This window comes from Scyliorhinus torazame, chromosome 18 (genome assembly GCF_047496885.1).
Source record: "Scyliorhinus torazame isolate Kashiwa2021f chromosome 18, sScyTor2.1, whole genome shotgun sequence".
NCBI lineage: Eukaryota > Metazoa > Chordata > Chondrichthyes > Carcharhiniformes > Scyliorhinidae > Scyliorhinus > Scyliorhinus torazame.
Window position 1 is genome coordinate 43,098,261 of NC_092724.1, and position 27,733 is coordinate 43,125,993.

At 49.1% G+C, this 27,733-nt stretch overlaps 1 protein-coding gene across 1 annotated transcript in view; it reads left to right on the forward strand.

The window, feature by feature from the left end:
- The window catches only part of arid3a (AT-rich interactive domain 3A), a 158,558-nt gene that overhangs the window by 122,623 nt on the left and 8,202 nt on the right, over positions 1–27,733 (forward strand). Inside the window, exon 6 of the mRNA XM_072482675.1 lies at positions 15,516–15,602. Coding sequence (XP_072338776.1) covers positions 15,516–15,602 — 87 coding nt within the window. The remainder of the gene's footprint in view (positions 1–15,515; positions 15,603–27,733) is intronic.

Sequence of the window (27,733 nt, forward strand, 5' to 3'; positions counted from 1 at the left end):
CTCGACAACTTGGGACTCGACCTGTCCAACCTCGGATCCAGAACCATATGAAAATCCCCCCCCCGCCCCCCCCCCCCCCCCCCCCCCCCCCCCCCCCCCCCCCGCCCCAAACCTGAATTTTCCATAAATGTACAAAGAACAAAGAAAAGTACAGCACCGGAACAGGCCCTCCAAGCCCGTGCCGACCATGCTGCCCGACTAAACTACAATCTTCTACACTTCCTGGATCCGTACACCTCTATTCCCATCCTATTCATGTATTTGTCAAGATACCCCTTAAACATAGATCATATGTCCAAAGACGTGCAGGTTAGGCGGATTGGCCATGATAAATTGCCCTTAGTGACCAAAAAAGGTTAGGAGGGGTTATTGGGTTACGGGGATAGGGTGGAAGTGAGGGCTTAAATGGGTCGGTGTAGACTTGATGGGACGAATGATAGAACACTGTATGTTCTATGGTCTATATGTTGTCAGGTTTAGTTGATTTAATCATTTACATACTATTCATGACTTTAAAACGTAAGCCAGCGATTAGACTGTCTTCTAGACCATTCATTCTGTAACTTAATTCCATCACACATTTACGTTTGTGTGGTCGTGACAGCCGGAGGTGGAATTTGAGTTGTCTCGTGACGTCCAGTCATAGCTTTTTCTGCCTTTCCGCAAGGAAATACTTATTCTGTTTTTTGTTTGTGTCAAAGTAGCTTTGGTATGGGTTACCTAGGATCAGTTTCATTGCTAATGTCTGAATACTTTGGCGCTTCTTCACATGCTCTGCAGCATAAAGAACAGGATACCACCGATTGGTTGAGTTGCTGACTCAGGATTTCTTGTTTTTCCTCTCTGCCTCTGATGTGTGCTTGCTTTCGAACGAGGCTGCCTTGTTCTTTATTTGGTTGTGTCATTTGCAGTGATCCTGGGTGATCTTCTCCCGGTTCTCAATACCAATATCAAAACTGCTAAGTGAAGCCTTCAGAGTGTCCTTGCATCATTTAATTTAACCACCTATGAGTGCACCCCAGACTCCAGCTCTCCATAAAGGAATGAGTTTGGTAAGTGAGTATCAGCCATTCTTGCTACATGACCAACCCAACTCAATTGTTACTGTCTCACTATGGTGTAGCTTGGCATGCTAGCTTGGGTGAGCACCTCCGTGTCTGGCACATTGTCCTGCCATTTGATCAGAAGCTTCCGAAAGCAGCCCAAGGGAAAGTCGTTGAGCATCTTGGCATGACTGTGGTACATGACTTCCGGTGACAGTGATGTGCTGAGCGGACACACATCAGGTGGCTCTCCTCCAGAACACAATCAAATAGGCACTTTTCGTCGAAATTAGCCCCAAAATTTGGTTTTAACACACTCACATTTAAGAAACGGAAAAGATAGAAACATCATGCCAGCAAACGGGAGCTTGAGAGGCCGCAGAGACGGCAGGAGCAGAGGGAAAAGCCACGAGCATCGGGTGGGCGAGTCAGCTGACCCACGAGGTGAGAGGGTCGCCTACCACCCTGGAGAGAAGCAGACCGACAACCTGAACAACCACTGCCCCCCAAACCTGGAGATGAATGGAAGACATTCCTGACGAAGGAACTGATGGCGATGAGGGACGCAGTAAAAGTGCAAGTCAAGGTGGCAGTGACGGAGGCATTGGTCGCCATGCAGACGGCGATCGATGGAAAGGGGAAGACGATACTCAAACTGGAAATCATCGGACCAGAGTGATAGGATTGTCGCTCTGAAAGCCAAAAATAGAAAGTTGGTGACAACCCAGGGGAGCTGGAAGGGGAAAGTCGAGGGCCAGGAGAATAGGTTCCGATGCCAGAATATCCGGATCGTGGGCCTGCCAGAGGGGGTCGAGGGCAGGAACCAGACTGGCTATGTGGCCCAGATGCTGGGCAACCTAGTCGGGAGGGACAGCTTCCCCAATCTGCTGCACGCAGATCGCTCTGACCGAAGCCCAAAGCGGGGAAACAACCAAGGGTGATAATTGTGAAACAGCATCACTACCAGGATCATGAAAGGATCCTGCGGTGGGCAAGGCAGACAAAGGCGAGCGGCTGGGAAGGACGTAGAATCCGGGTCTGCCAGGACATTGGGGCAGACCTGGCAAAGCGCAGGGCCGAGTTTAACCAGGCAAAACCGGCTCTGGACAAAAGTGGAGTGAGATTTGGAATGCTGTTCCCAGCCAGGCTCTGGGTCACGTTCCAAAACCAGGAACACTATTTCAACACCTCAGAAGAGTTTATTCGGATAAACGGCCTGGACAAGGGGCAGGCAAGGCAGCGCTGAGGGTGAAGGGGGTGGGGGGGGAAGAACTATGATCGACGCATGCTATGTTTGCGTGGGACTGTACTGTCTCACTCTGAGCAGAAATGTCAGACCACAGGGAAGGGCTAGGGCAGCGGACGCGGGTGAGGAAAAGACGGAGGGAACAGATATCTAATGGGCATGGGAATAGGGTAAGATCAACCCCGGGAAGGGGTGCGCTACACTGGTGGGGAAAGCTAGCGCTAGGAAGAACGAAAGCAAGGAGCGTCACTGCACACCTCCTGGCATGGAGGGAGCTTTTCCTGGGGGTGGGGGTGGGAATGCAAGGGGGGAGACGGGGAATGGGGGAGGGGGGGGAAGGAGAACACCAGGGGAAAAGAAAAGGATGGCTCTGAGTTTGGCTTCAGCAGGTAAGGTGCAGGTCGAAAGACCAAGGTGGTGCCACAAGCAGCCACTTTGGAGAGTCGCTAAGCAAAGGGAGACCCCGGAGTGCAGGGGCGCACCCACGTGGCGTGCACCCAATTGGCTGCCATGTTGCATGTCTCCTGTGTTATAATATACACCAGTATATCATGGTGCAGACACACACACTGATGGACACACAGCAAGACCAATCAACACACACAACACCGCAGCCAATCACCAGTTAGAACACACTCACTATATAAACAGAGGGCATCAGATGTCCCGCTCATTCGGGATGCAGCCTCTCAGTAGGACAGAGCTTACAGAGTACAGCACAGTTTGTCACCATGTGCTGAGTGCATATACTGGTTAGGACAGGCATAGGTCCAGGTGGTGAAAGTCCGGGTCAAGCCAAGCTGGGGGCTAGCAATATTTAGAGTAGTGGACGAACCGGGAGTGCAGGAGGCGAAAGAGGCCGGCATTCTGGCCTTTGTGTCCCTAGTAGCCCGGCGAAGGATCTTGCTAATGTGGAAGGAGGCGAAGCCCCCCAGCCTGGAGGCCTGGATAAATGATATGGCTGGGTTCATATAGTTGGAGAGGATTAAGTTCGCCTTGAGAGGGTCTGCGCAGGGGTTTTCAGGCGGTGGCAACCATTTCTAGACTATCTCGCAGAGCGTTCGAGGAAGGTCGGTCAGCAGCAGCAGCAACCTTGGTGGGCGGGGGGGCGTGGGGGGGGGGGGGGGGGGGGGGGGGATGAGCAAGAGATGACATGAAGGGTTGGGGAAACTGGCACGTACGGGTGAGGGCCAGTGTACAAAGCTGTGTAAATATATCATTTTGCCATGTATATATCTTGCTCTGCGCGATGTCTTGTTTGTTTTTTTTTTGTTACGGGGGGGGGGGGCGGGGTTATTATTTGTAAGGGAGAAAAATTGTGTTAAAAAACTTTAATAAATATTTTTTTTTAAAAGGACAGGCATAGTTCTAACATCGTGTTAACCCACAGTGAAAGTATGTTCAACAGTTTCTAACTTAATAAAATAGTGTTGTACTATTTTAAGTGTTGGTAGCCTGTATGTGTACCATGGATCCAGAGCACCCAACACATCATGGTACCAGTAGTTGAGGGATGTTAGAACTTCTTAGACCTACCTGCAAGTGATCTGCCTTCCACCAGCATACAGCCATCCTGCAAAATGGACAGCGTCCGCCCGCCGCCGCTGCGCATCGCCGGTAGTCGAGGGGCCAACTGGAAGATATTCAAACAACGCTTCCAGCTCTACCTTGAAGCCACAGACCGGGAAGCTGCCTCAAACACCAGGAAGATCACTCTCTTCTTATCCACGGCCGGGGAACATGCCATCCACATTTTCAATTCTCTCACCTTTGCTGATGGTGAAGATAAATCAAAATTCAAGACGGTCCTCCTGAAGTTTGACAGTCACTGCGACATCGAGGTGAATGAAAGTTATTCCAACAGTGTTTGCAGGGTAAAGATGAACCTTTCCTGTCCTTTCTCACCCACCTCCGCATCCTTGCGCAGTCCTATAATTACAGGCCCACCTCCGACTCCATGATACGTGACCAGATCGTTTTCGGTGTTCAGTCGGACCCCCTACGCCAGCAGCTCCTCAAGATAAAGCAGCTCACCCTAGCGATTGCCATCGAGACCTGCGTGCTACATGAACACGCCACTAGTCTGTATTCCCACATCCAAGTGGCTGAAACAGGCAAGATCCCCACGAGGCAGAACGGGTCCAAGCAATCGAGCAACTCCAGGGCCTCAGCCTGAGCCTGGATGAGGGCGGCCATTTTGCGTGCTTTTCACGGACCCGCGCTTGTGCGCACCGAACGAGGGGACGTCGACGAACGTACTGCGCAGCCGCGCACCACGTACGACCGCACCACGCATGCGCGGTGTCGCAGCGCATGTACTGACGCTACAACGTGCGGCAACAGTGGCTCCGCCCACTTAAAGCGGCAATGTCCTGCCAAATCCTGACGATGCCTGCGATGTGGCAAACTTGGCCACTGTGCTGCTTTATGCCGATCAGTTCAGCCTGCCTACTCTCGTCGCTCCAGCCAGCCTCGCAGGAATGTCCGGGCCAGTCAACCCACGGTCACCGAGCCCGATTCGGACCTGCACCCGATATTGACACCGAGGACCCAAAGGCGCCTTTCGAGTCGGTATCATTACAAAAAACAGGGTGTCCCCGAAGTGAAGAATCCAGCCTCTATCGGTATACAGCATCGATCCGTTCGATGAGTGGTGTGCCACTCTTGCGGTCAACCGGTCCCAAATACGATTCCGCCTGGACACTGGTGCCTCCGCCAATCTCATTGCGCGGTCTTACCTCCAAAGCCTTCGGGTCAAACCAGCCATCCTGCCTTCAGCCTGCCAGCTATTAGATTACAATGGCAATGCCATTGCTGCCAGCGGCTCATGCCAACTTGAAGTGACGCACAGATCACGCAAAGCCATCCTTCCCTTTGAAATTGTGGGCTCCTCGAAAGCCTCCCTGCTTGACGCGCAGGCATGCAAGCTGTTGAACCTAGTTCAGAGAATTCACACACTCTCCTGCTGACGCGTCTGCCTTTCAGGACACTGACATCAGGGCGCAGCTCGACGCCATTATCAACCAGTACCACGACGTCTTCGAGGGCATGGGCACGCTCCCGTACACCTACAAGATTTGATTAAAACCGAATGCCACGCCTGTGGTGCACGGACCTCGCAGGGTCCCAGCACCCCTTAAGGACCGCCTCAAGCAGCAGCTGCAGGACCTCCAGAACCAAGGAGTGATTTCCAAAGTCATGGAACCGACCGACTGGGTCAGTTCCATGGTATGTGTAAAAAAAAAAAAAAGCCTTCCGGCGAATTGAGAATTTGCATTGATCCCAAGGATCTAAATCGCAATATTATGAGGGAGCACTATCCAATTCCCAAGCGCGAAGAGCTCACATGTGAGATGGCTCGCGCCAAGCTCTTTACCAAACTCGACGCCTCAAAAGGATTCTGCCAAATCCAGCTCGATAAATCCAGCAGGAAACTGCACATTTAACTCCCCCTTTGGAAGATATTGTTACAACTGGATGCCGTTTGGGATTATCTCTGCATCAGAAGTGTTCCATAGGATTATGGAACAAATGATGGAAGGTATTGAAGGTGTTCGCGTCTATGTCGATGACATAATCATTTGGTCCACCACCCCGCAGGAGCATGTTAGTCGCCTCCAGCGCGTATTCAGACATATACATGCATGGCCTCCACCTCAACAGGGCCAAATGCTCTCTTGGTCAGACAGAACTCAAATTCCTCGGGGGCCACATCTCCCAATTGGGTGTGCAGCTGGATGCGGACAAGGTAGCTGCCATCACAGCTATGAAAACACCAGAGGACAAGAAGGCGGTCCTCCTATTTCTGGGCATGGTCAATGTTTTGGAGAAGTTCATCCCTAACCTCGCCTCTCATACCATGGCTCTCAGGAACCTGGTCAGGAAGATGACAGACTTCCAATGGCTCCCTGCCCACAAGCGCGAATGGAGAGAACTCAAGGCAAAATTGACCACAGCCCCGGTCTTAGCTTTCTTTGATCCAGCAAAGGAGACCAAAACTTTGACCGGTGCCAGTCAATCCGGCATTGGGGCAGTGCTCCTTCAACGTGATGAGGCGTCAACGTGATGAGGCCTCATCATGGGCCCCCGTTGCATATGCGTCACGTGCGATGACCCCCACAGAGCAGCGCTACGCGCAGATAGAAAAGGAGTGCCTGGGCCTTTTGACCTGTGTTAAGTTTCACGATTATGTCTATTGACTTCCTCAATTCATCGTCGAGACCGACCATCGCCCGCTGGTCAATATAATACAGAAAGGCTTGAACGACATGACGCCTCGCCTCCAGCGTATTCTTCTCCAGCTCCGGCGATACGACTTCCAGCTGGTATACACCCCAGGCAAGGGCCTCATCATTGCTGCGCTCTCTCCAGGGCAGTCAACACTCCATGTGACCCAGCAGGATTTGTCTGCCAGGTTGACGCCCATGTGGCATTCGCGGCCTCCAATCTACCTGCCTCGGATGAACGTCTTGTCCAAATTCGCCGCGAGACGACGGCTGACTCCTTGCTACAGTGTGTCATGCGCCACCTAACGGATGGGTGGCTCAAGGGCCAATGCCCTCCATTCTATAATACCAGATGATCTGGCAGTAGTAGACGGTGTTCTTCTAAAACTGAACCGCATTGTCATCCCACATAGCATGCGCCAGCTTGTCCTGGAACAACTACACGAGGGCCACCCTGGCGTGTGGAAAAGTGCCGCCGACGGGCCCGAGAGGCAGTGTACTGGTCCGGCATTAATGAGGACATAGCCAACACAGTGCTCAACTGCCCCACTTGTCAGCGCTTCCAGCCGGCCCAACCACGTGAGACCCTGCAGCCCCATGAGTTGGTCACGTCACCATGGACCAAGGTGGGCATCGACCTGTTCCATGTGCTGGGTAGAGACTATGTCCTGATCGTGGACTACTTTTCGAATTACCCGGAGGTGATACGGTTGCACGACCTCACCTCGTCTGCAGTCACTCGTGCATGTAAAGAAACCTTTGCTCAACACGGCATCCCGCTCACGGTTATGTCAGACAATGGCCCCTGCTTCGCCAGCCAAGATTGGTCCAACTTTGCCAGGAGGTACAATTTTGCCCATGTGACGTCCAGTCCCCTGTACCCCCAATACAACGGCAAAGCAGAGAAGGGAGTACATATCGTCAAATGGTTCCTATGCAAGGTTGCCAATGCTGGGTCTGATTTCTACCTTGCCTTGCTGGCCTATTGCTCCGCCCCACTGTCCACTGGCCTGTTGCCAGCCCAGTTACTCATGAGTCGCACCCTGAGGACGACGGTGCCGTCCATCCATGTCCCAGACCTCGACCACGTTCCTGTCCTTCGCCAGATGCAGCTGTCTCGTGCACAGCACAAGGCGGCTCATGACTCCCGTGCAGCTGATCTCCCTGCTCTGGCTCCAGATGACAACGTCAGCGTCCATCTTACGGATGGTGGCTGGTCTGCAACCGCTGTTGTCCTTCGGCAGGTGGCCCCCCCCCCCCCCGCTCGTTCCTGGTTTGTCTACCGGATGGCTCTATTCTGCGCCGCAATCGACGCGCCCTTTGTTTTGTTCCATGCTCGCCACGTGATCCTCCAGTGTCGCCTCACCCTCCTGCTGACCCTGCCACGGACTATGCCGAGCTCCCTGTCACTCTGCCTCCCCATTACTTTGACGCAGTCCAGCCCGCTCCTGAACCGGCGGCTCTCGAACCACCCTTGAGGCGGTCAACCAGAATTCGTCGCCCACCCCGAGACTAAATTTTTGAACTATTCGAATTTATGGACTCTCTGAATTGTTTCGTTGCTTTATTTGATCGTTTCCCTGGTTTGTATATAGTGTTGATCTCGTTACTCTTGTTGCATACTGCTTCTCTGCACCAGGCACCTTCCCATGTAAATAGCTTAGTTCACATGTACGTAGTCCTGTAAATATGTCTTCGCACCCCGCACGTAGTTAGGAACATTCTCACCACGCATTATTTATTGCCACACACATGCATTTCTTTATAAAAGGGGGGATGTCATAATATACACCAGTATATCATGGTGCAGACACATACACTGATGGATACACAGCAAGACCAATCAACACACACAACACCGCAGCCAATCACCAGTTAGAGCACACTCACTATATAGACTGAGGGTATCAGAGTTCCCGCTCATTCGGGATGCAACTTCTCAGTAGGACAGAGCTTACAGAGTACAGCACAGTTCTTCACCATGTGCTGAGTGCATAGACTGGTTAGGACAGGCATAGGTCTTTAGTTTAATCTAACATCGTGTTAACGCACAGTGAAAGTATGTTCAACAGTTTCTAACTTAATAAAATAGTGTTGTACTATTTTTAAAAAAAAATATTTTATTCAAGTTTTTTGGCCAAACATAACAATATGTAGTATTTCTTTTACACAACAATAAAGCAATATAAATAACCGTGGCCAGTTTTAAACAAATAAATAAATAATATATAAACAAAAACAAAACTACATGGCAACTGCCTTGTCCAAAATAAATACTCTCCAAAAATACAATCCAATATACAATTACATATACCAAATACATATACAATAACATCCCTGAGAGTCCGTCCGATTCCTCCCCCCCCCGCCCCCCGGGTTGCTGCTGTTGTCTATTTCTTTTCCATTCCCTCTATCTTTCTGTGAGGTAGTCGACGAACGGTTGCCACCGCCTGGTGAACCCCTGAGCCGAACCCCTTAACACGAACTTAATCCGTTCCAACCTTATGAACCCTGCCATATCGTTTATCCAGGTCTCCACCCCCGGGGGTTTGGCTTCCTTCCACATTAACAATATCCTGCGCCGGGCCATGAGGGACGCAAAGGCCAACACGTCAGCCTCTCTCGCCTCCTGCACTCCCGGCTCTTCTGCAACCCCAAATATAGCCAACCCCCAGCTTGGTTCGACCCGGACCCCCACCACCTTCGAAAGCACCTTTGTCACCCCCACCCAGAACCCCTGTAGTGCTGGGCATGACCAGAACATGTGGGTGTGATTCGCTGGGCCTCTCGAGCATCTCGCACACCTATCCTCTACCCAAAAAAAATTTATTAAGCCGTGCTCCAGTCATAGTGTTGTACTATTTTAAGTGTTGGTGGCCTGTATGTGTTCCACGGATCCAGAGCACCCAACACATCACCCTGGACAAAGGGAAACCCCGGAGCGCAGGGACCCAGCCTCATGGTGAGAACGGGGACCGTGGCCATTTTGGACAGCCCCCTAAGAAAGGGAAACCCCAGAGTGCAGGGGCGCGTCCACTAGATGAGTATGGTTGATCCCGCAGGAAGGGGGGACAAACCCCCCCCCCCCACCCCCCCCCCCCCCCCCCCACCCCAAACCAGGATTATCCAGGATTAGCTGGATTGAAACTTTAGGGGACATAATTGCCCAGTGAAAAGATCCAGAGTCATCGGCCATTTGAGAAGTTTGAACGCCGATATAGTCTTCCTTCAAGAGACGCACTGAGGGAGAAGGACCGACTGAGGGTAAGGAAGGGCTGGGTGGGACAGGCGTATCATTAATGTTACGAGACGAGGGCTGGGAGGTAGCTATCCTGGTTAGCAAGAGAACAGTCACAGACCCAGGGGCATGGTATGTCATGGTCAGCGTGTCCTAGACAGAGTACTGGTAGTCCTGGTAAACGTGTACGTGCCCAACTGGGACGACACGGATTTTATAAAGAAGACCATGGCGAAATCCCTGACATCGACACACACTGACTGATGGTGGGGGTGACATTTTTAACTGTACAGGATCCATTGACAGACCGATCAAACCCCGGAACAGGGTAAAAGACTGGCATGGCTAGGGAATTAGTAGCATTCATGGAGCAGATTGGGGGCAGTGGACCCATGGCAGTTCCTACACTCAGGTGAGAAGGAATTCTCCTTTTCACCGGTGCACAAGGTAGACACCCGTATTGACTTCTTTACAGTGGGGAAATTGGTGCTTCCAGACTTAGTATTAGCAGAATACTCTGCGATAGTCATCTCCGACAACGCTCCAGATTACATGGATGGGAGGTTGGAGACGGGCATGCCCAATGCCCGCAAGGAAGTTGGACATGGAACTCTTGGCTCCCAAGGTCTTCTGACAGAAAACATCACAGGCCATATGTGAGTACATCACTAACAATGGGGATGTCTCACCTTCCACCTTCTGGGAGGCACTGAAGGCGATGATTAGGGAAGAGATTATAGTCTACAAGGCACATAAGGATAGGGAAGTGAAGGCGGCCAGGCAGCAACTGATCGACTCCATCCTGGAAGTCAGCAGACGGTACTCTGAGGCCCCAACCTTAGAATATCTGGCGGAGAGGAAAAAGCTACAAATGGACTTTAACCTGCTATCCCCCAGGGAGGCAGTGCACCAACTCCTCCAGACACGGGGGACCTTTTATGAACACTGAGAGAAAGCGAGCCGCCTGTTGGCTCATCAACTGAGAAAGTAGGCAGCCATGAGGGAGGTAGCCCAGGTATAGGATAGCAGAGGCGGACTGGTAACCTAACCAAAAAAAGTCAACCAAGCATTTCAGGTCTTCTACCGGGGACTCTGGGATGAAACAGTTCCTCGATGGACTGGACATGCCAGTCGTGGGGAACGATAGACGGAAGGAGCTGAAAGCACCAATAGGACTGGGAGAGGTCATGGAGAGCATCAACTCCATGCAGACGGGGAAGACGCCGGGACCCAGCGGACTGGTATTAAAAAGTTTGCACCAGCTCTGGCCCTGCACCTATGGGAGATGTTTGCAGACTCGCTAGCAAGGGGCTCCCTGCCTCCTACACTAATGCAGGCCATCATATCGCTGATACCCAAGAAAGACAAAGATCTGACGGAATGCGGATCATTAGGGTAGCACTGTAGCACAAGTGGATAGCACTGTGGCTTCACAGCCCAGGTTCGATTCCCCGCTGAGTCACTGAGTGTGCGGAGTCTGCACGTTCTCTCCGTGTCTGCGTGGGTTTCCTCTGGGTGCTCCGGTTTCCTCCCGCAGTCCAAAGGCATGCAGGTTAGGTGGATTGGCCATGATAAATTGCCCTTAGTGACCAAAAAGGTTAGATGGCTTTTGTTTCGGTGCAACATCGTGGGCCGAAGGGCCTGTACTGCGCTGTATTGTTCTATGTTCTATGTTCTATGGGGTTATTGGGGTTACGGAGATAGGGTGGAAGTGAGGCTTAAGTGGGTCGGTGCAGACTCGATGGGCCAAATGGCCACCTTCTGCACTGTATGTTCTATGGTCTATGTTCTATATAAACCCATTTTGCTGCTTAACGTAGAGGCGGAAGACTGTATACCAGAAGTGTTTGCAGAGGACCAGACGGGTTTTGTCAAGGGTAGACAGCTAACTGCGATTATCGGACGGCTGCTGCCCAGGCAAAGTACACTTCCAGCCTAGTGGTGATAGCTGCGTAAAAACTTGGAACCAGATGAGATGGCACTTCGGCCTAACCGAGGTGTTCTCCATGGCCCCCATCTGCAGCACCACAAATTCCCACCAGCCATGCTAGATGCCAGTTTATTATTAAGTGGAGTCAGGATGGAGGGACGTTAGCGATTAGGGACTTCTACATGGCGACAGACTAGCAACCCTGGACGAGCTGACGGAAAGACTGATGCTACTGAATGAACAGGAGCTCTGACATTTAGAAATCAAAACCTTTCTCCGCAAGGAGACGACAAGGTATGCTAGGGCCCCAAGAGACACAATGCTGGAGGTGGACGGTATGGAGAAGGAGAACTGTGGAGTCATTTACGAACGACTGTTTAAAAAGGGCGAGGACACCACTGGACAAGACCGAACTAGGGAAGTAGGGCGCTGACTCCGAAGCGAAGCACTAAGCAGGGCCAACTCCACCTCCTCCTGCGCAAGGCTAAGCCTCATGCAGTTCAAAGTGGTGCACGGAGTACACCTAGCCAGAAACTAAATGAACAGGTTCTTCCTGGAGGCAGTGAACAAGTATGAATGGTGCCCGGGAGGCCCGGCCCACCACGTCCACATGATCAATGCCTGTCCCTGACTTGTCGGGTTCTGGACAGCCTTCTTCGAGGCGATGTCCAAGGTTGTGAAGGTAAAGGTGGAGCCGTGCCAGAGAGTGGCAGTCCTCGGGGTATTGGAACAGCCAGAATGACATATGTGGAAGAAGGCCCTTGCTTCCTTAATCGCACGCCGGAGAATCTTGCTCGGCTGGCGATCAGCAGCACCACCCACAGCTGTGGACTGGCTGATAGACCTGTTGGAAGTTCTCCATCTGGAGAAGATCAAACCCATCATCAGAGGGCCGGCGAGGGCTTCCACAAAATGTGGGGGCTATTCATCAGCCAGTTCCAAGACCTGTTCAAGGGCAAGAGCGGATGAAGGGGGTGGGCGCAATGATGGCAGACAGGACCACACACAGAAGATAGGAACAAAGTGGGGGGGGAAAGGGGGCAACAAGGAAGGAATCCAGGGAAACATCAGGAGGGGACACGGGAAAAGACCGAGGAGGGGGCGAGTGAGCCCCCCACCCCCCAACAAAGACAATAGTAACAAATACAAAACGAAAGCAAGCCTACAGTATCTAAGACGCAAGATGGAGCCCGAATAATAAAAAGGGGGGAAGGCCGCTGAAAGGGGAACATGTAAATAGTACATACGAACCTTCTTGCTCACCTATTGTACAGATGTAAAAATTCAATAAAAATATTTTAAAATAAAATAACAAAAAGGAAAGGGGTTTGGGGTGTTAGGATTTGGGGGGTTATTTCCAATGTTTGGCTTTTGTAAATTGCCTGGTCTATACAGACCTGATTTGTAATGTATAAAATGAAAAACTTGTAATAAAAACATTTTTTTAAAATGACTGTGGTGCACAGTCTTAAGTTTTGCATGCTAGAGCGGTGTGAGCAGGACTATTGCTCTATAGACTTTCAGTTTGGTGGGCAGACTTCATTCATCTTCATTCCAAATCATATGTTCGAAGTCTGCTGAAGGCTACACTTGCATGTGTCTTGTCTATGTGGACGGTTCAAGAGAGAGTGTGCTACTGAGGTAAATGAATTAATCCACTCCCAGTAAATTCTGGTTATGGAATGAAACCCTGAACACGAGATAGAGCTTTCCTGGAGAAGGCTGGTACATTCCTTCAGTTTTCTTCATGCTGATTGCAAGACTAAAGTTGTTCTCCAATGCATGCTGCAAGTCCATGCTACATTGCATGCCCAGTTCTGAACCAGTAGCTAGTGCAAACACGGTAGCATAGTGCTTAGCGCAGTTGCTTCACAGCTCCAGGATCCCAGTTTCGATTCCCGGCTGGGTCACTGTCTGTGCGGAGTCTGCGCGTTCTCCCCGTGGCTGCGTGGATTTCCTCTGGGTGCTCTGGTTTCCTCCCACAGTCCAAAGATGTGCGGGTTAGGTGGATTGGCCATGCTAAATTGCCCTTGGTGTCCAAAAAATGTTAAGTGGGGGTTACTGGGTTAGGGTAGATGCGTGGGCTTCAGTAGGGTGCTCTTTGTAAGGGCCAGTGCAGACTCGATGGGCTGAATGCCTCCTTCTCACTGTAAATTCTATGAAATTGTGGAATTATCTCCTTGGAGACCTTGATCTTGGAGTTGTCCCATCCATGCGATATCTGATTTTGATGCTTGGATCAGAGGCAACAAGGAGCCATGTCAGAGAAAAACATGCTGAAGAGGGTTGACATTAGTACATAGCCTTGTTTAACTCCATTAGTGACTGGGATTGGGTCAAAAGACTGACCATTATCTAGGACACGTGCAAGCATGCTATCATGGAGCTGTTGAACCATTGTGCTGAATTTCTCAGGGAAGCCAAGTTTCTCCATTGCCTTCCAAAGGCCATCATGGTTGACTGTGTCAAAGGCTTTGGTTCGGTCAGTGAACCGTGGTGTAGAGGTCCATATTCTGTTCTTGGCATTTCTCCTCAAATTGTCTAACTGCAAACAGCATATCAGTGACTCTTCAATCTTTTCTGAAACTGCATGTTTATCTCTATTTTTGTAAAATAAATTTAGAGTATTCAATTCTTTTTCCCAATGAAGGGGCAATTTAGCATGGCCAATCCACCTATCCTGGCTTGTGGGGTTGAGTCCCACCCAGACACTTGGAGAATGTGCAAACTCCACACGGACTGTGACCCGGAGCTGGGATCAAACCCAGGTCCTTGGAGCCGTGAAGCAGCAGTGCTGCCCACCGCGCCACTGTGCTGCCCTAACTGCAGTGATTTTCTGACAGCAGATCCTGGTCTCAGTTGCACTAGGCAGTTCAGAAGAATTCTGTCAAAGATGGAGGGGAGTGAAATTACTCTGTTGCCAGTTTAGGGAGTTTGTTTCCGTTTGTGGAGATGTACAATGGTGACATCTTCATATTCTGGTAGGATGGTTCCTAGCTCTTTCAAACTGGAAGGATTTAGTGACTGAACATTGACCTTTAACCTTGTAGACCTCCACTGTGATAGCACCAACTCCTGTGGATTTCTAGACAGAAATTTGATTGTATTTGTTGTTTCTATCAGTTTTCGAAGGTCATCAAGAGAGCAGTGATTGCAGCCTGTTGATTGCTTCTTCACTGATGGAAGAAGGCCAATTGAGGGTGTGGCTAAAGACTCTACCCATCTTTCTAGAATTTTCTCTGATCAGTGTTGATGAACTAGTAAACAAGGACCTGTAGACAGATTTGAGGGCTTGTATTGGACAGACCTGCAATGTTTCGGTAGGCGTTGTGCTTGGATAGTGGTGACTTGTCATTGAGGTAAATCTCGCAGAGGTATTTTTTCTGAAATCTTTCACGTTCACTTGAAGAAGCAGATAGGGGCTATGTTTAATCTGAAAGACAGCACTTCTAGCAGTGCAGCACTCCTTGTGTCACAACTCGGATAGCCAGGCAGCAAAGGGCAAAACTGGAGACAGAACTGATCTTTATGCACTTAAAGGTTTTCTTTTCAGGGATACAGACTGCATGCACCCCAACCAACATCCCTCTCTAACCTTTTTCCCATATTTAAAGGCAAAGTGATTGCCCAATTAAAACTCAGCACCTGAATATAATTAACCACAATTGATTTATAAAATAACCCTTTGTACAGCACTGAGATTTCATACTGAAGTGCCAGAGTGGGGCATGAATGTATTTTGACCCAGGACCGTCTTCGGAAATTTCAGGTCACTTTTTGTATCCATTTTCCATGGTGAATTGTTAACATTACTCTGTTTGTTTCCCAACAGACCGCCAGGAATCAGCATTGAACCTTACCACAAATGGCATGAGCAGTATTAGCATGTCGGTGGAGATCAATGGAGTTGTTTACACAGGTGAATCTCAAGTTTCATGTCAAATAATTAGGTACTACAGATGTAATTTGTGAACATAGAGTAGAAAAAACATATTTTTGATTTGTCACTGTTACAAGTAATACTGGATTTCTTTTCTATTTCAACTAGTCCATGTCAGTGTTTATGTTTCACTTAAGCCTCTTCCCATCTTTTCCCATATCGTAATAATTTCTTCCCTTCTTTCTCAAACACTTATCTAGCATTGGCACAGTGGCTAGCATTGCTGCCTCACAGCGCCAGGGACCCGGATTCAATTCCGGCCTTGGGTGGCTGTCTGTGTGGAGTTTGCACTTTCTCCCTGTGTCTGCGTGGGTTTCCTCCTGGTGCTCCGGTTTCCTCCCACAGTCCAGGGATGTGCAGGTTAGGTGGATTAACTATGCTAAATTCTGTCCAGTGATGTGTAGGTTAGGTTAAAGGGTTATAGGAATAGGGCGGGAAAGTGGGCTTGGGTGGATACTCTTCAGAGGGTCGGTTCAGACTTGATGGGCCGAATGGCCTCCTGCACTGTAAGGATTCTATGGTTCTATCAGTGCTATTCGCATCACCACTTCCTGTAGTAGTAAGTTTCACATTCTTGCTATGGCTGAAGTTGTTTCTTTTGAACTCCCTTTTGATTTGTTGCTATCTTATATTTCTGTCCTCCAGTTATGCTCTCCCCCACACGATGAAACCGTCTTTCTGTGTCCTCTATCAAAACCTTTTATAATTTTAAAGACCTCCATTATCTTCCCATGCAACTTTATTTTATCAAGAGACCCAGCATGTCAATCCTTTCCTGAAATGCATCATTGTAAATCTTCTCTGCACCCTTTCCAGTGCTTCTAAATTCTATTTATATTATGGCAACAAGAACAACACCCTTAACTGTTGTCTAATTAAGATCTGTTACAGGTGCAGTGTCACTTTACTACTTAATTCTGTCCCTCTAGATACAAAACCTATTGCTTGGTTTACCTTTTTATGTGGCCTTGCTAAATTGTGGCACAATATTTAGTGATTGGTGTGTTGTACTCCAAGACCCCATTGTTCCATTACCTCTGCCGAGACTTGCACCTTCCAAGTGTCAGGGTCAGAATGTTTGTGCTCCCTTAATGCCTGTGATCCATGTGTTTTGTGATGAAAGAAGTGCGTTTTCTTACCCTCTTGAATGTGGGTCCCAATTCAGTAATTCCAGCAGCAAGCTTTTGAGAAAGGAATAATGTTATTCATTTTCTCACACTTACTCTGAATTAAATACACCTTCTCAAACACTCTCACATGTACACAAATTGGATACAGGTTTAAGGTAAAGAACTGTTACAGTTTACAATCTCAGCCGCTGGTTTACAATCTCTTTTCCCATGTGGCAGGTCTGTAGTTACTTGGATCATTTTGATGCTAGTTGAAGTGTGGGTTTTGTAAAGCGCAGTATTCTGACCAGGCTGTGAAATTTCTTGTTATCGCATTTCCAGGTGGTTAATTCTCAGTTGAAGTTTGAACAGGTTCAGGGACTGTTGTCTCTGTTAGGATCTCCTGCTTACAAGGTATTGCAGTTTAGCACCATGGCTGCTTGAATTACTTGTAGTTTGGTTTGTGGTGGAACTGTCGACAAACAGCTTGTGCTGATTTTTTTTTTTTAATACAGACCGAAAACATGGCTATCTTATCATGTGACCGTTGCAATTCCAAGTCATTTTCCAAATATATTTGGTGTTCATGTTGAGTCCAACCTTCTGTGTTGCAGTTTAACACTCTGTGTTTGAGACGGTCAATGTCTTTGTTTCTGGTCCATTCAATTTGACAACACACTTTTGGATTGATTTCCGGAATGGGCATTGGCACACTTCAGCCTTGAATGTTCCTTTTGTTCACTCTTGAGACGGGAGTGGTTTCAATCCCAAAAAATAAGTCAGGGGATCCTCAGGCTGCCACCTACTGCATTCTCATTGTCTACTCTCTCTGTTACCACCTCAGAAAAGTTCAATAAGGTTGGTCAAGCAAGATTGTCCCTTTTGAAATCTATGCTGACTGTTCATTATTGTATTTCTCATTTCTAGATGTTTTTCTATTCTCTCTGTTTGTAGTGATTCCATTATTTGTTTGACCACATGTGTTAAACTGACTGGCCTACAATTTCCTAGACATGTTCTGTCAACCCTTCTTAAATATAATGTGGAGATGCCGGCGTTGGACTGGGGTGAGCACAGTAAGAAGTCTTACAACACCAGGTTAAAGTCCAACAGGTTTGTTTCGATGTCACTAGCTTTCGGAGCGCTGCTCCTTCCTCAGGTGAATGAAGAGCTATGTTCCAGAAACATATATATATATATATATAGACAGATTCAAAGATGCCAGACAATGCTTGGAATGCGAGCATTAGCAGGTGATTAAATCTTTACAGATCCAGAGATGGGGTAACCCCAGGTTAGAGAGGTGTGAATTGTGTCAAGCCAGGACAGTTAGTAGGATTTCGCAGGCCAGATTGCGGGGGATGAATGTAATGCGACATGAATCCCAGGTCCCGGTTGAGGCCGCACTCGTGTGCGGAACTTGGCTATAAGCTTCTGTTCGGCGATTCTGCGTTGTCGCGCGTCCTGAAGGCCGCCTTGGAGAACGCTTACCCGGAGATCAGAGGCTGAATGCCCTTGACTGCTGAAGTGTTCCCCGACTGGAAGGGAACATTCCTGCCTGGTGATTGTCGCGCGATGTCCATTCATTCGTTGTCGCAGCGTCTGCATGGTCTCGCCAACGTACCACACTTTGGGACATCCTTTCCTGCAGCGTATGAGGTAGACAATGTTGGCCGAGTCGCACGAGTATGTACCGCGTACCTGATGGGTGGTGTTCTCGTGTATAATGGTGGTATCCATGTCGATGATCTGGCACGTCTTGCAGAGATTGCCATGGCAGGGTTGTGTGGTGTCGTGGTCACTGTTCTGAAGGCTGGGTAGTTTGCTGCAAACAATGGTTTGTTTGAGGTTGCGCGGTTGTTTGAAGGCAAGTAGTGGGGGGGTCTACAGACGTTGAAAGATTCCCTCGTACGAACGAGATATGGCGCTCGTCTCATCGATCGACAGTTCCAACGCGCCGCAGCAAAAAACCGCACCAACCTCCTCAGAAGACAAACATGGGACACAACCGACAGAATACCCTTCGTCGTCCAGTACTTTCCCAGAGCGGAGAAACTACGACATCTTCTTCACAGCCTTCAACACGTCATTGATGAAGATGAACATCTTGCCAAGGTCATCCCCACCCCCCCCACTACTTGCTTCATACCATTCCTCATCTGACGTCAGAAAGTAATGTTCCAGGCCCTTAAAAGTTACCCAAAGTTTGGCCGGGTACAGCACCCCAAACCAAGCTTTGTTCTGAAAGATCGCTACCTTGGCCCGATTGAACCCTGCTCATCATTTGACCAGGTCAGCCCCACTGTCCCAGTAGATCTGGATCCGATTCCCCTCCCAGCTGCAGTTCCGAGTCTCCTTGGCCCACCTCAGATGATTTTCTTTATCCTGGAATTTGTGCATACGCGCAATCACTGTCTGAGGCGGCTCCCCAGCCCTCAGCCTCTGACTCGGGGACCGGTGGGCACGGTCCACCTCTGAGGCCTATCGAAAATCATCTTCTCCACCAAATTCCTGAACAACCTTGAGAGGTAGCCCATGGCACTCGTTCCCTCAACTCCCTCTGGCAAACATATGATTCACAGGTTCTGCCGCCTGGACCGATTCTCCTGGTCGTCCACCCTCACACGCAGCACCTTGCAGATCTCCCCAGCATTGCCATCTCCGCCTCCAATGAAACGATCCGGTCACTATGGTCCAGAACATGGATCATACAGTGCAGAAGGAGGCCATTCGGCCCGTCGAATCTGCACCGACACACTTAAGCCGTCACTTCCACCCTATCCCCGTAACCCAATAACCCCTCCTAACCTTTTTTGGTCACTAAGAGCAATTTATCATGACCAATCCACCAAAACTGCACATCTTTGGACTGTGGGAGGAAACCGGAGCACCCGGAGGAAACCCACGCAGACACGGGGAGAACATGCAGACTCCGCACAGACAGTGACCCAGCAGGGAATCTAACCTGGAGCCCTGGCGCTGTGAAGCCACAGTGCTCATCACTTGTGCTAACGTGCTGCCCTAATCACTTGTGCTACCGTGCTGCCCTTTAACACCGCCCTGTCTAACACCTCCCTTTTCTCCTCTTGGATTGTCACCTTACGCCTCCAACAGCTTCTCCACACGATCCAAAGTCCAGCAAAGAGGGTTACTGCCCCCTCAATCGCACTAGACCAGTCACCCTGCATCTCCTTTTATTGTTAACTAATTCCCCCTTAATGAAATCCATCAACTGCTCCACAGGCAGTGTGGCAGACGACAACGATCCTTCCCCATCTGCCATTTTTCCCAATGGTGCTGCGCCACGAGCATCCTCCAACTCTTGAGCTAGGGCTTTCACCAACTTTACCGGTGGATAATACCCCGCCGACATTCCTTTCTAGGGGAGAAACCACCACCCTCTTCTCCCTTCATACTTTATCCACCAAGTTCACCCATTAAATGGGCAGAAAAGGGTCAAAATCAACACTTCCAAGCAGGAGCCACTGTGTGCAACCAACCAGACCAGGGCCTCCACTGGAAGTCTTGCATTACTACTTTTAATGATTTGTGTATCCGTACCCCTAGATCCTTTTGTGTTCACTGCCTCACTTTTGTCTATATTGAAATTAATTTACAATTTACACACCTCTTCATGTTGTGTTGTATTTTGTTATAGTCTCATTAACTGCCGCCCCAATTTGGTGTTATCCAGAAATGTTGATATTGTGCTCCTGATTCCATAGTCCATATCATTTATGTTAATGATGCAACAATAATGGTCTCAGCACCAATCCCTGTGGAATATACGTTACACCTTCCACCAGTCTGAGCATCTTCCTTTAACCCTTACCCTTTTCGGCTTTTTAGCCAGTCATCCATCCATTTTTCTATTTGTCCACTCATTCCACATAGTCCCCTGACCGTAGTCATGAGTATGCCATCAAAGACATTTTGGGTGTTTTTTTATGTCACACCTCTACTCTTGAAATTCCTTCTAGAAATGTATTCCATAATTTCCAAATAAATTAAATATTTACCATTTATTTTATACTCCTGTTATGGACCAGGGTTTAGAGAACCCCAAAGTGTAGCATGGAGTTCACCTGACCCACAGCTTTTAATAGATTGTGGTATGGGGAGCACACGGCCCATTCTACAGGTGTGGTACAGCAGAAATGGAAAAGTATTTTTTAAAGCAAAACCATGTTTATTCTATGAACTCAAGTTAACTTTTTTAAAACATACAATGAACATCTTAGCAACCATCAATTCAAATACAACGTCTAAAGAATACAACACTAAGTAATCCTTAACTTCCCAAACAACATCCAGAAGACAAAAGAAACACCTTTTAACAGAAGCACATTAGGTTTACATTCACTACTGAGAACATTTATAATTCTGAATTCACCAAATGATCAAGAGATAGTCTTTTATGGCTGGGGATCAACAGTACACCTGCTCTGTCTGGCTTCAGCTCCAACACTGAAAACAAAACTAAAACACACCCTGCAGCAAACAGCCTAAAACAAAAGTAAAAAGCTGACAGCCCAGCTCCACCCACACTCTGACATCACTGATAAACACCCATTTCTTAAAGGTACATTTCGTGAACACCCATTTCTTAAAGGTACTCTCACATGACACTTCCCCCCCCCCAAGAAAAAAAAATAAACCATCAACTTCAAGATGGTTTCATTTTTCACCCTTTCACTATCCTTTAAGAAATGCACACAGTAAATATACTTTTTCGTTTCAAAAAACAACACACGCAAACAGGTATAATAATATAGTCCCTTTTTTTTTCGTTCTTCCACCTCCAACTGAAATCCGTCTCGATTGACAGTCTCTTTGAACAAGAAGGTCTCTGTACGATTCACCCATTTCTCTCCGCCTCGGCATGTCTCTTTAAAGTCAGATACTTTAGTTCAATCTGATCACAGAGTCCCATGTAATTCTCCAACACATGAGCATTGGTTATCACAGCTTTCAGACAGTCAAATGCCTGTTGAAACTCCGCTGTCCATTGAAATTTTCAACGTTTCTTCAGCAAGTCCATCAGTGGAGCAATCACGCTACAAAACCTTTGCACAAATGTTCGATCAAGTCCACTCGTGCCAAGAAATCGCATTATTTCCCTTTGTCTTGAGGGTATTGAAAACTCCTCAATAACTGTTGGTTTCACATCCCGTGTGACCATTCGACCCTGTCCGATTGCATGTCCTAGGAAAGTGACCAGGGCTTTGCCAAATTCACTTTTGGCTAGGTTTACCACCAAACCCGCCTCCTGAAGTCGATCGAATAACTCCATCAGATGTTTTAAATGTTCTTTCCATGTCTGGCTGAAAATTACCAGATCGTCGATGTATACCGTACAATTGGGTAATCCTGAAACAACTTTGTTAGTTAACCGTTGAAATGTGGCTGGGGCGTTTTTCATGCCAAATGGCATAACTTTGAATTGATATATATCTGGAGTCACAAAAGCGGAAATCTCCTTCGCCCTTTCGGATAAAGGTAACCTTTAAGTAAATGCAGTTTAGAAATAAAAGCTGATTGTCCCATTTTCTCAATGCAATCCTCCAAACGTGGGATCGGATAAGAGTCCGTTCTTGTAACTGCATTCACCTTTCTATAGTCCACACACAACTGTTGGGTACCGTCTGGCTTTGGTACCATCACTATGGGTGAGCTTCATTGGCTGCAACCCACTTCAATTATGCCATTTTTAAGCATACTCTCAATCTCTTTGTTAACCTGTGCCAATTTTAACGGGTTAAGTCTATATGGATGTTGTTTGATCGGAACAACCTTTCCCACATCTACATCATGTTTAGCCATTTTAGTACTTCCCAATTTATCTCCACAAACTTGCCCATGTGATATCAATAACTCTTTCAGGTCAGTCCGTTTTTCCTCTGGAAGGTAACTCAACAATTTATCCCAATTTTTAAGTACATCCTCGTTTTCCAATTTAATTTGAGGTATGTCAAATTCACAGTCATCTGGATTTGGTTCGTCACTTTGCGTTAGAATCATTAAAACCTCCTCCTTTTTCTCTCCTTCCCTTTCAAAGTACCTTTTAAGCATATTCACATGACACACTCGGTGAGTCTTCCTTCTATCTGGTGTTTTTACCACATAATTCACCTCACTTAATTTCCTTTCAATCTGATAAGGTCCACAAAACCTAGCTTTTAAAGGTTCACCTACCACTGGTAACAATACTAAAACTTTATTTCCAGTGGCAAAACTACGAACTTTGGATTTCTTGTCCGCTACCCGTTTCAGCACATTTTGTGCAACTTTTAAATGTTGTCTTGCCAATTCACCTGCTCTATTTAATCGTTCCCTAAAATTTGACACGTAATCCAGAATGTAATTTCTGATTTCTCACTCACCAATTTTTCCTTAATTTTTTTTTTTGATACACATTTTATTAAGCCTTTTTTGGTATAGTAACAACAACAAAATAAACAATATACATGAAACCATAAACATAGTGCAAAAGCCATTTACCTTTCGTACAGGTCCCACCCTTATTGACCCCCTACTCTAATCTAAACTACTTGCCCCCCCGCCCCCCCGGTCTGCTGCCGTTTAATTTTCCGCAAAGAAGTCGACGAACGGTTGCCACCTCCAGGTGAACCCTAACAGTGACCCTCTCAAGGCGAACTTTATTTTCTCCAAACAGAGAAAGCTAGCCATGTCCGATAGCCAGGTCTCCGGCTTCGGGGGCTTTGAGTCCCTCCATGCTAATAGTATCCGTCTCCGGGCTCCCGGGGAAGCAAAGGCCTGAACGTCTACCTCTTTCTCCTCCTGGATTCCCGGGTCTTCTGACACCCCGAAAATCGCCACCTCTGGGCTCAGCGCCACCCTTGTGTTTAACACCGTGGACATGACGTCTGCAAACCCCTTCCAAAATCCCCTAAGCTTTGGACATGTCCAGAACATGTGGACATGGTTTGCTGATCCTCCCGTACATTTTGCGCACCTGTCCTCCACCCCAAAGAATCTGCTCATCCGAGCCACTGTCATGTGAGCCCGGTGAACGACCTTAAATTGTATCAGGCTGAGCCTGGCACATGTTGCGGACGTGTTGACTCTACTCAATGCGTCTGCCCATAGACCATCCTCTATCTCACCTCCCAGCTCTCCTCCCACTTGCGCTTCAGCTCCTCGGTCTGCCTCTCCTCTGACCCCATAAGCTCCTTATAAATGGCCGAGACGCTCCTTTTTCCTACCCACCCTCTGGAAACTATCCTGTCCTGAATCCCCCTTAGTGGTAGGAGCGGGAAGGTTGATACCTGTTTACGAAGGAAGTCCTGCACCTGCAGATACCCGAATTTGTTTCCTCTCGCCAACCCAAACTTTTCCTCCCACGCCCTCATACTCGGAAAGCTCCCCTCTATGAACATATCCCCCATCCTCTCAATTCCCGCTCTCCGCCATAACCGGAACCCCCCGTCCATACTCCCCAGGGCAAACCGGTGATTATCACAGATTGAGGCCCAGACCAATGCTCCCCACTGCTCCCACATGCCTTCTCCATTGGCCCAAACTCTCAGGGCTGCCACCACCACTGGACTGGTGGAGTACCATGCTGACGGGTACAGCAGAGGCACAGTTACCAACGGCCCCAGACTGGTGCCCTTGCGTGAAGCCGCCTCCATACGCACCCATGCCGACCCCTCCCCCACCACCCACTTCCTGATCATGGCTATATTAGCCGCCCAGTAATAGTTGCTAAAATTTGGCAGCAACAGCCCACCCTCTCCCCGACTCCGCTCAAGCATTACCTTCCTTACTTGCCCGCCCAGACGAAGTCCGTGATCACTCTGTTGATCCACTTAAAAAAAGACCGCGGAATAAAGATGGGGAGACACTGAAATACAAATAAGAATCTCGGGAGGACCGTCACCTTCACCGTTTGCACACTCCCAGCTAGAGACAGCGGAAGCGCGTCCCATCTCCGAAAATCGTCCTTTATTTGGTCCACTAGCTGGGCCTGATTCAATTTATGCATCCAGTCCCTCGAGGCTCTCCGAGCAATTGCCAACGGCTCTATAGCCAGCGCAAACAACAGTGGGGAGAGGGGGCATCCCGGTCTCGTCCCCCGGTGCAGTCTAAAATAGTCCGATGTTGTCCTGTTCATCCGTACACTTGCCACAGGAGCCTGATACAGTAACCTGACCCAGTCAATAAAGCTCCGCCCGAATCCGAACCGTCCCAGGATCTCCCACAGATAATCCCATTCTACCCGATCCAAAGCCTTTTCTGCATCCATTGCGATCACTACCTCCACCTCCCTACCTTCCGGGGGCATCATGATCACATTTAACAGCCTTCTTACATTGGCCACCAACTGCTTGCCCTTAACAAACCCGTCTGGTCCTCCCCAATAACGTCCGGAACACAATCCTCGATCCTGGAGGACATGATTTTGGCCAGCAACGTGGCATCTACATTCAACAGGGAGATTGGGCTGTAGGACCCACACAGCTCCGGCTTCTTGTCCCTCTTAAGAATCAGCGAAATCGTTGCCTGTGACATCGTCGGGGGCAGCACCCCTCTTTCACTTGCCTCATTGAACATCCTCAACATCACCGGCCCCAATATCCCCGAGAACTTTTTATAAAACTCCACTGGGTACCCGTCCGGACCCGGGGTCTTACCCGCCTGCATGGCCTTCAAGCCCTCCGCTTCCTCGTCCAGCCCGATTGGGGTCCCCAATCCTTCTACCCGCTCCCCGTCCACCTTTGGGAAATTCAGCCCCTCCAAGAAATGCCTCATCCCCTCAGGCCCCGTAGGGGGTTCCGACCTGTACAACCTGCTGTAGAAATCCCTAAATGCCTTATTCACCCCTAGTGAATCACCAACCAGGTTCCCATCTCCGTCCTTTACTTTCCCTATCTGCCTCCCTCTTGCTAAGCTGCTGTGCAAGCATTCTGCTGGCCTTCTCTCCATTTTCATAGATTGTCCCCCTCTCCTTTCTCAGATGCTCCACCGCCTTCCCTGTGGTCAGCAAGCTAAACTCCGCCTGTAACCTCCTCCGTTCCCTGAAAAGCCCTGCCTCTGGGGTTTCCGCATACCTCCTATCAATCTGTAGTATCTCCTTTACCAGTCGGTCAGTCTCTGCCCTGTCCACCTTCTCCCTATGGACCCAGATCGAGATCAGCTCCCCCCTGACCACCGCCTTCAGTGCTTCCCACACCACTGCTGCTGAAATTTCCCCTGTGTCATTGACCTGCAGGTAGCTCTGAATACATTTCCTCAGCCACTCGCACACTCCTTCATCCGCCAGAAGTTCCACATCCAACCTCCAGTGCAGGCACTGGTTACTGTCTTTACTAACCTGCAGGGCAACCCAGTGCGGAGCATGGTCTGAGATCGTAATCGTCGAGTACCCCATGTCCACCACCCCAGCCAGCAAGGCCCTGCTCAAAATTAAGAAATCCATCCGGGAGTACACTTTATGCATGTGTGAGTAGAAGGAGAACTCCTTCACCCTCGGCTGCCCAAATTTCCATGGATCGACTCCCCCCCCCCCCCCCCCCCCCCCCCCACCCTCCATCAGCTCCGTGAACCCTCTTAGTTCCTTTGCCATTGTTGCCCGTTTTCGAGCTTGACTGGTCCAAGCCAGGGTCCATAACTGTGTTGGAAGTCCCCTCCCATGACCAACCTGTGTGAGTCCAGGTCCGGTAACTTCCCCAGCATCCTCTTTATAAACTCCACATCATCCCAATTTGGCGCATACACATTTACTAACACCACCTGCACCTCCTCTAGCTTTGCACTGACCATAATGTACCGACCTCCCACATCTGTGACTACTCTACCCGCCTCAAACACCACCCACTTGTTGATCAGGATCGCGACCCCTCTAGTCTTTGAATCTTGTCCCGAGTGAAAGGCCTGACTGACCCAGCCTTTCCTCAGTCTAACCTGGTCAGCTACTCTAAGGTGCGTCTCCTGTAACATTACCACGTCTGCCTTCAATCCCCTAAGATGTGCGAACTCCCAAGCCCTTTTGACCGGCCCATTTAACCCTCGAACATTCCAGGTGATCAGCCTAGTTGGGGGGCTCATTGCCCTCCCCCTCCGCCGATCAGCCATCCCCTTTTTTAGGCCCGCCTCCAGCCCGTGCTGCGTGCCTTCACCGGTCCATCCCCAGGCAGCCCCCGACCTCCTCTCTGTCCCTTAGCCCAAGTCCCTCCCTCGTCAGCAGAACATCCCCCCCCCCCCTTGTAACAACACCCTGTAACCCAACCATTTACTAAACCAAACATAACCGCACCCCCCCCCCACTGCGCTTCCGAGAGCTAGCTCGCCCAGTTAGCTTGGTGGCCCCCATCCCCACCGCCAGATAGTCTCCCACCGATTGTCTCCCCCCCCCCCCCCCCCCCCCCCCCCCCGCTCAAACAAACTAACTCCAACACCAAACAATCCCCACACAATTGCCCAACAGAAAAACACAAAGATCAAAACAAGCACACCTCCATCCCCCAACAGTGCAAATGAAAACCTGAAATCACTCGGCTCTACCTCTGGTTCCAAATCAATGCAAACGGCATCGCAAACATCTTCCATGAAACGCAAAACGAGAAACCTTTTACAAAAACAGAGAAAGAAAAAGCAAAAACGTGAACCTTGCAGCCAATTTCAAAAGTTCTCAATCCATCACCAGCCCTTTCTTTTTCGCAAAGTCCAATGCGTCCTCGGGTGACCCGAAGTAGAAGTGCTGATCCTCATGCGTGACCCAGAGACGGGCTGGGTATAACAGTCCAAACTTCACCATTTTCTTAAAAAGATCGACCTGATCTGGTTGAAGCCTGCTCTCCTCCTGGCCACCTCTTCACTCAGGTCTTGGTAAACCCGCAGGATGCTATTGTAACATTTACAGCTCGGTGTCTGCTTGGCCCACTATGGAATGCGCTCTTTATCCGAGAACCTGGGGAATCCCACCACCATTGCCCTCGGGGGGGGGGGGGGGGTCTCCCATTCGCGGCTTCCTCGCGA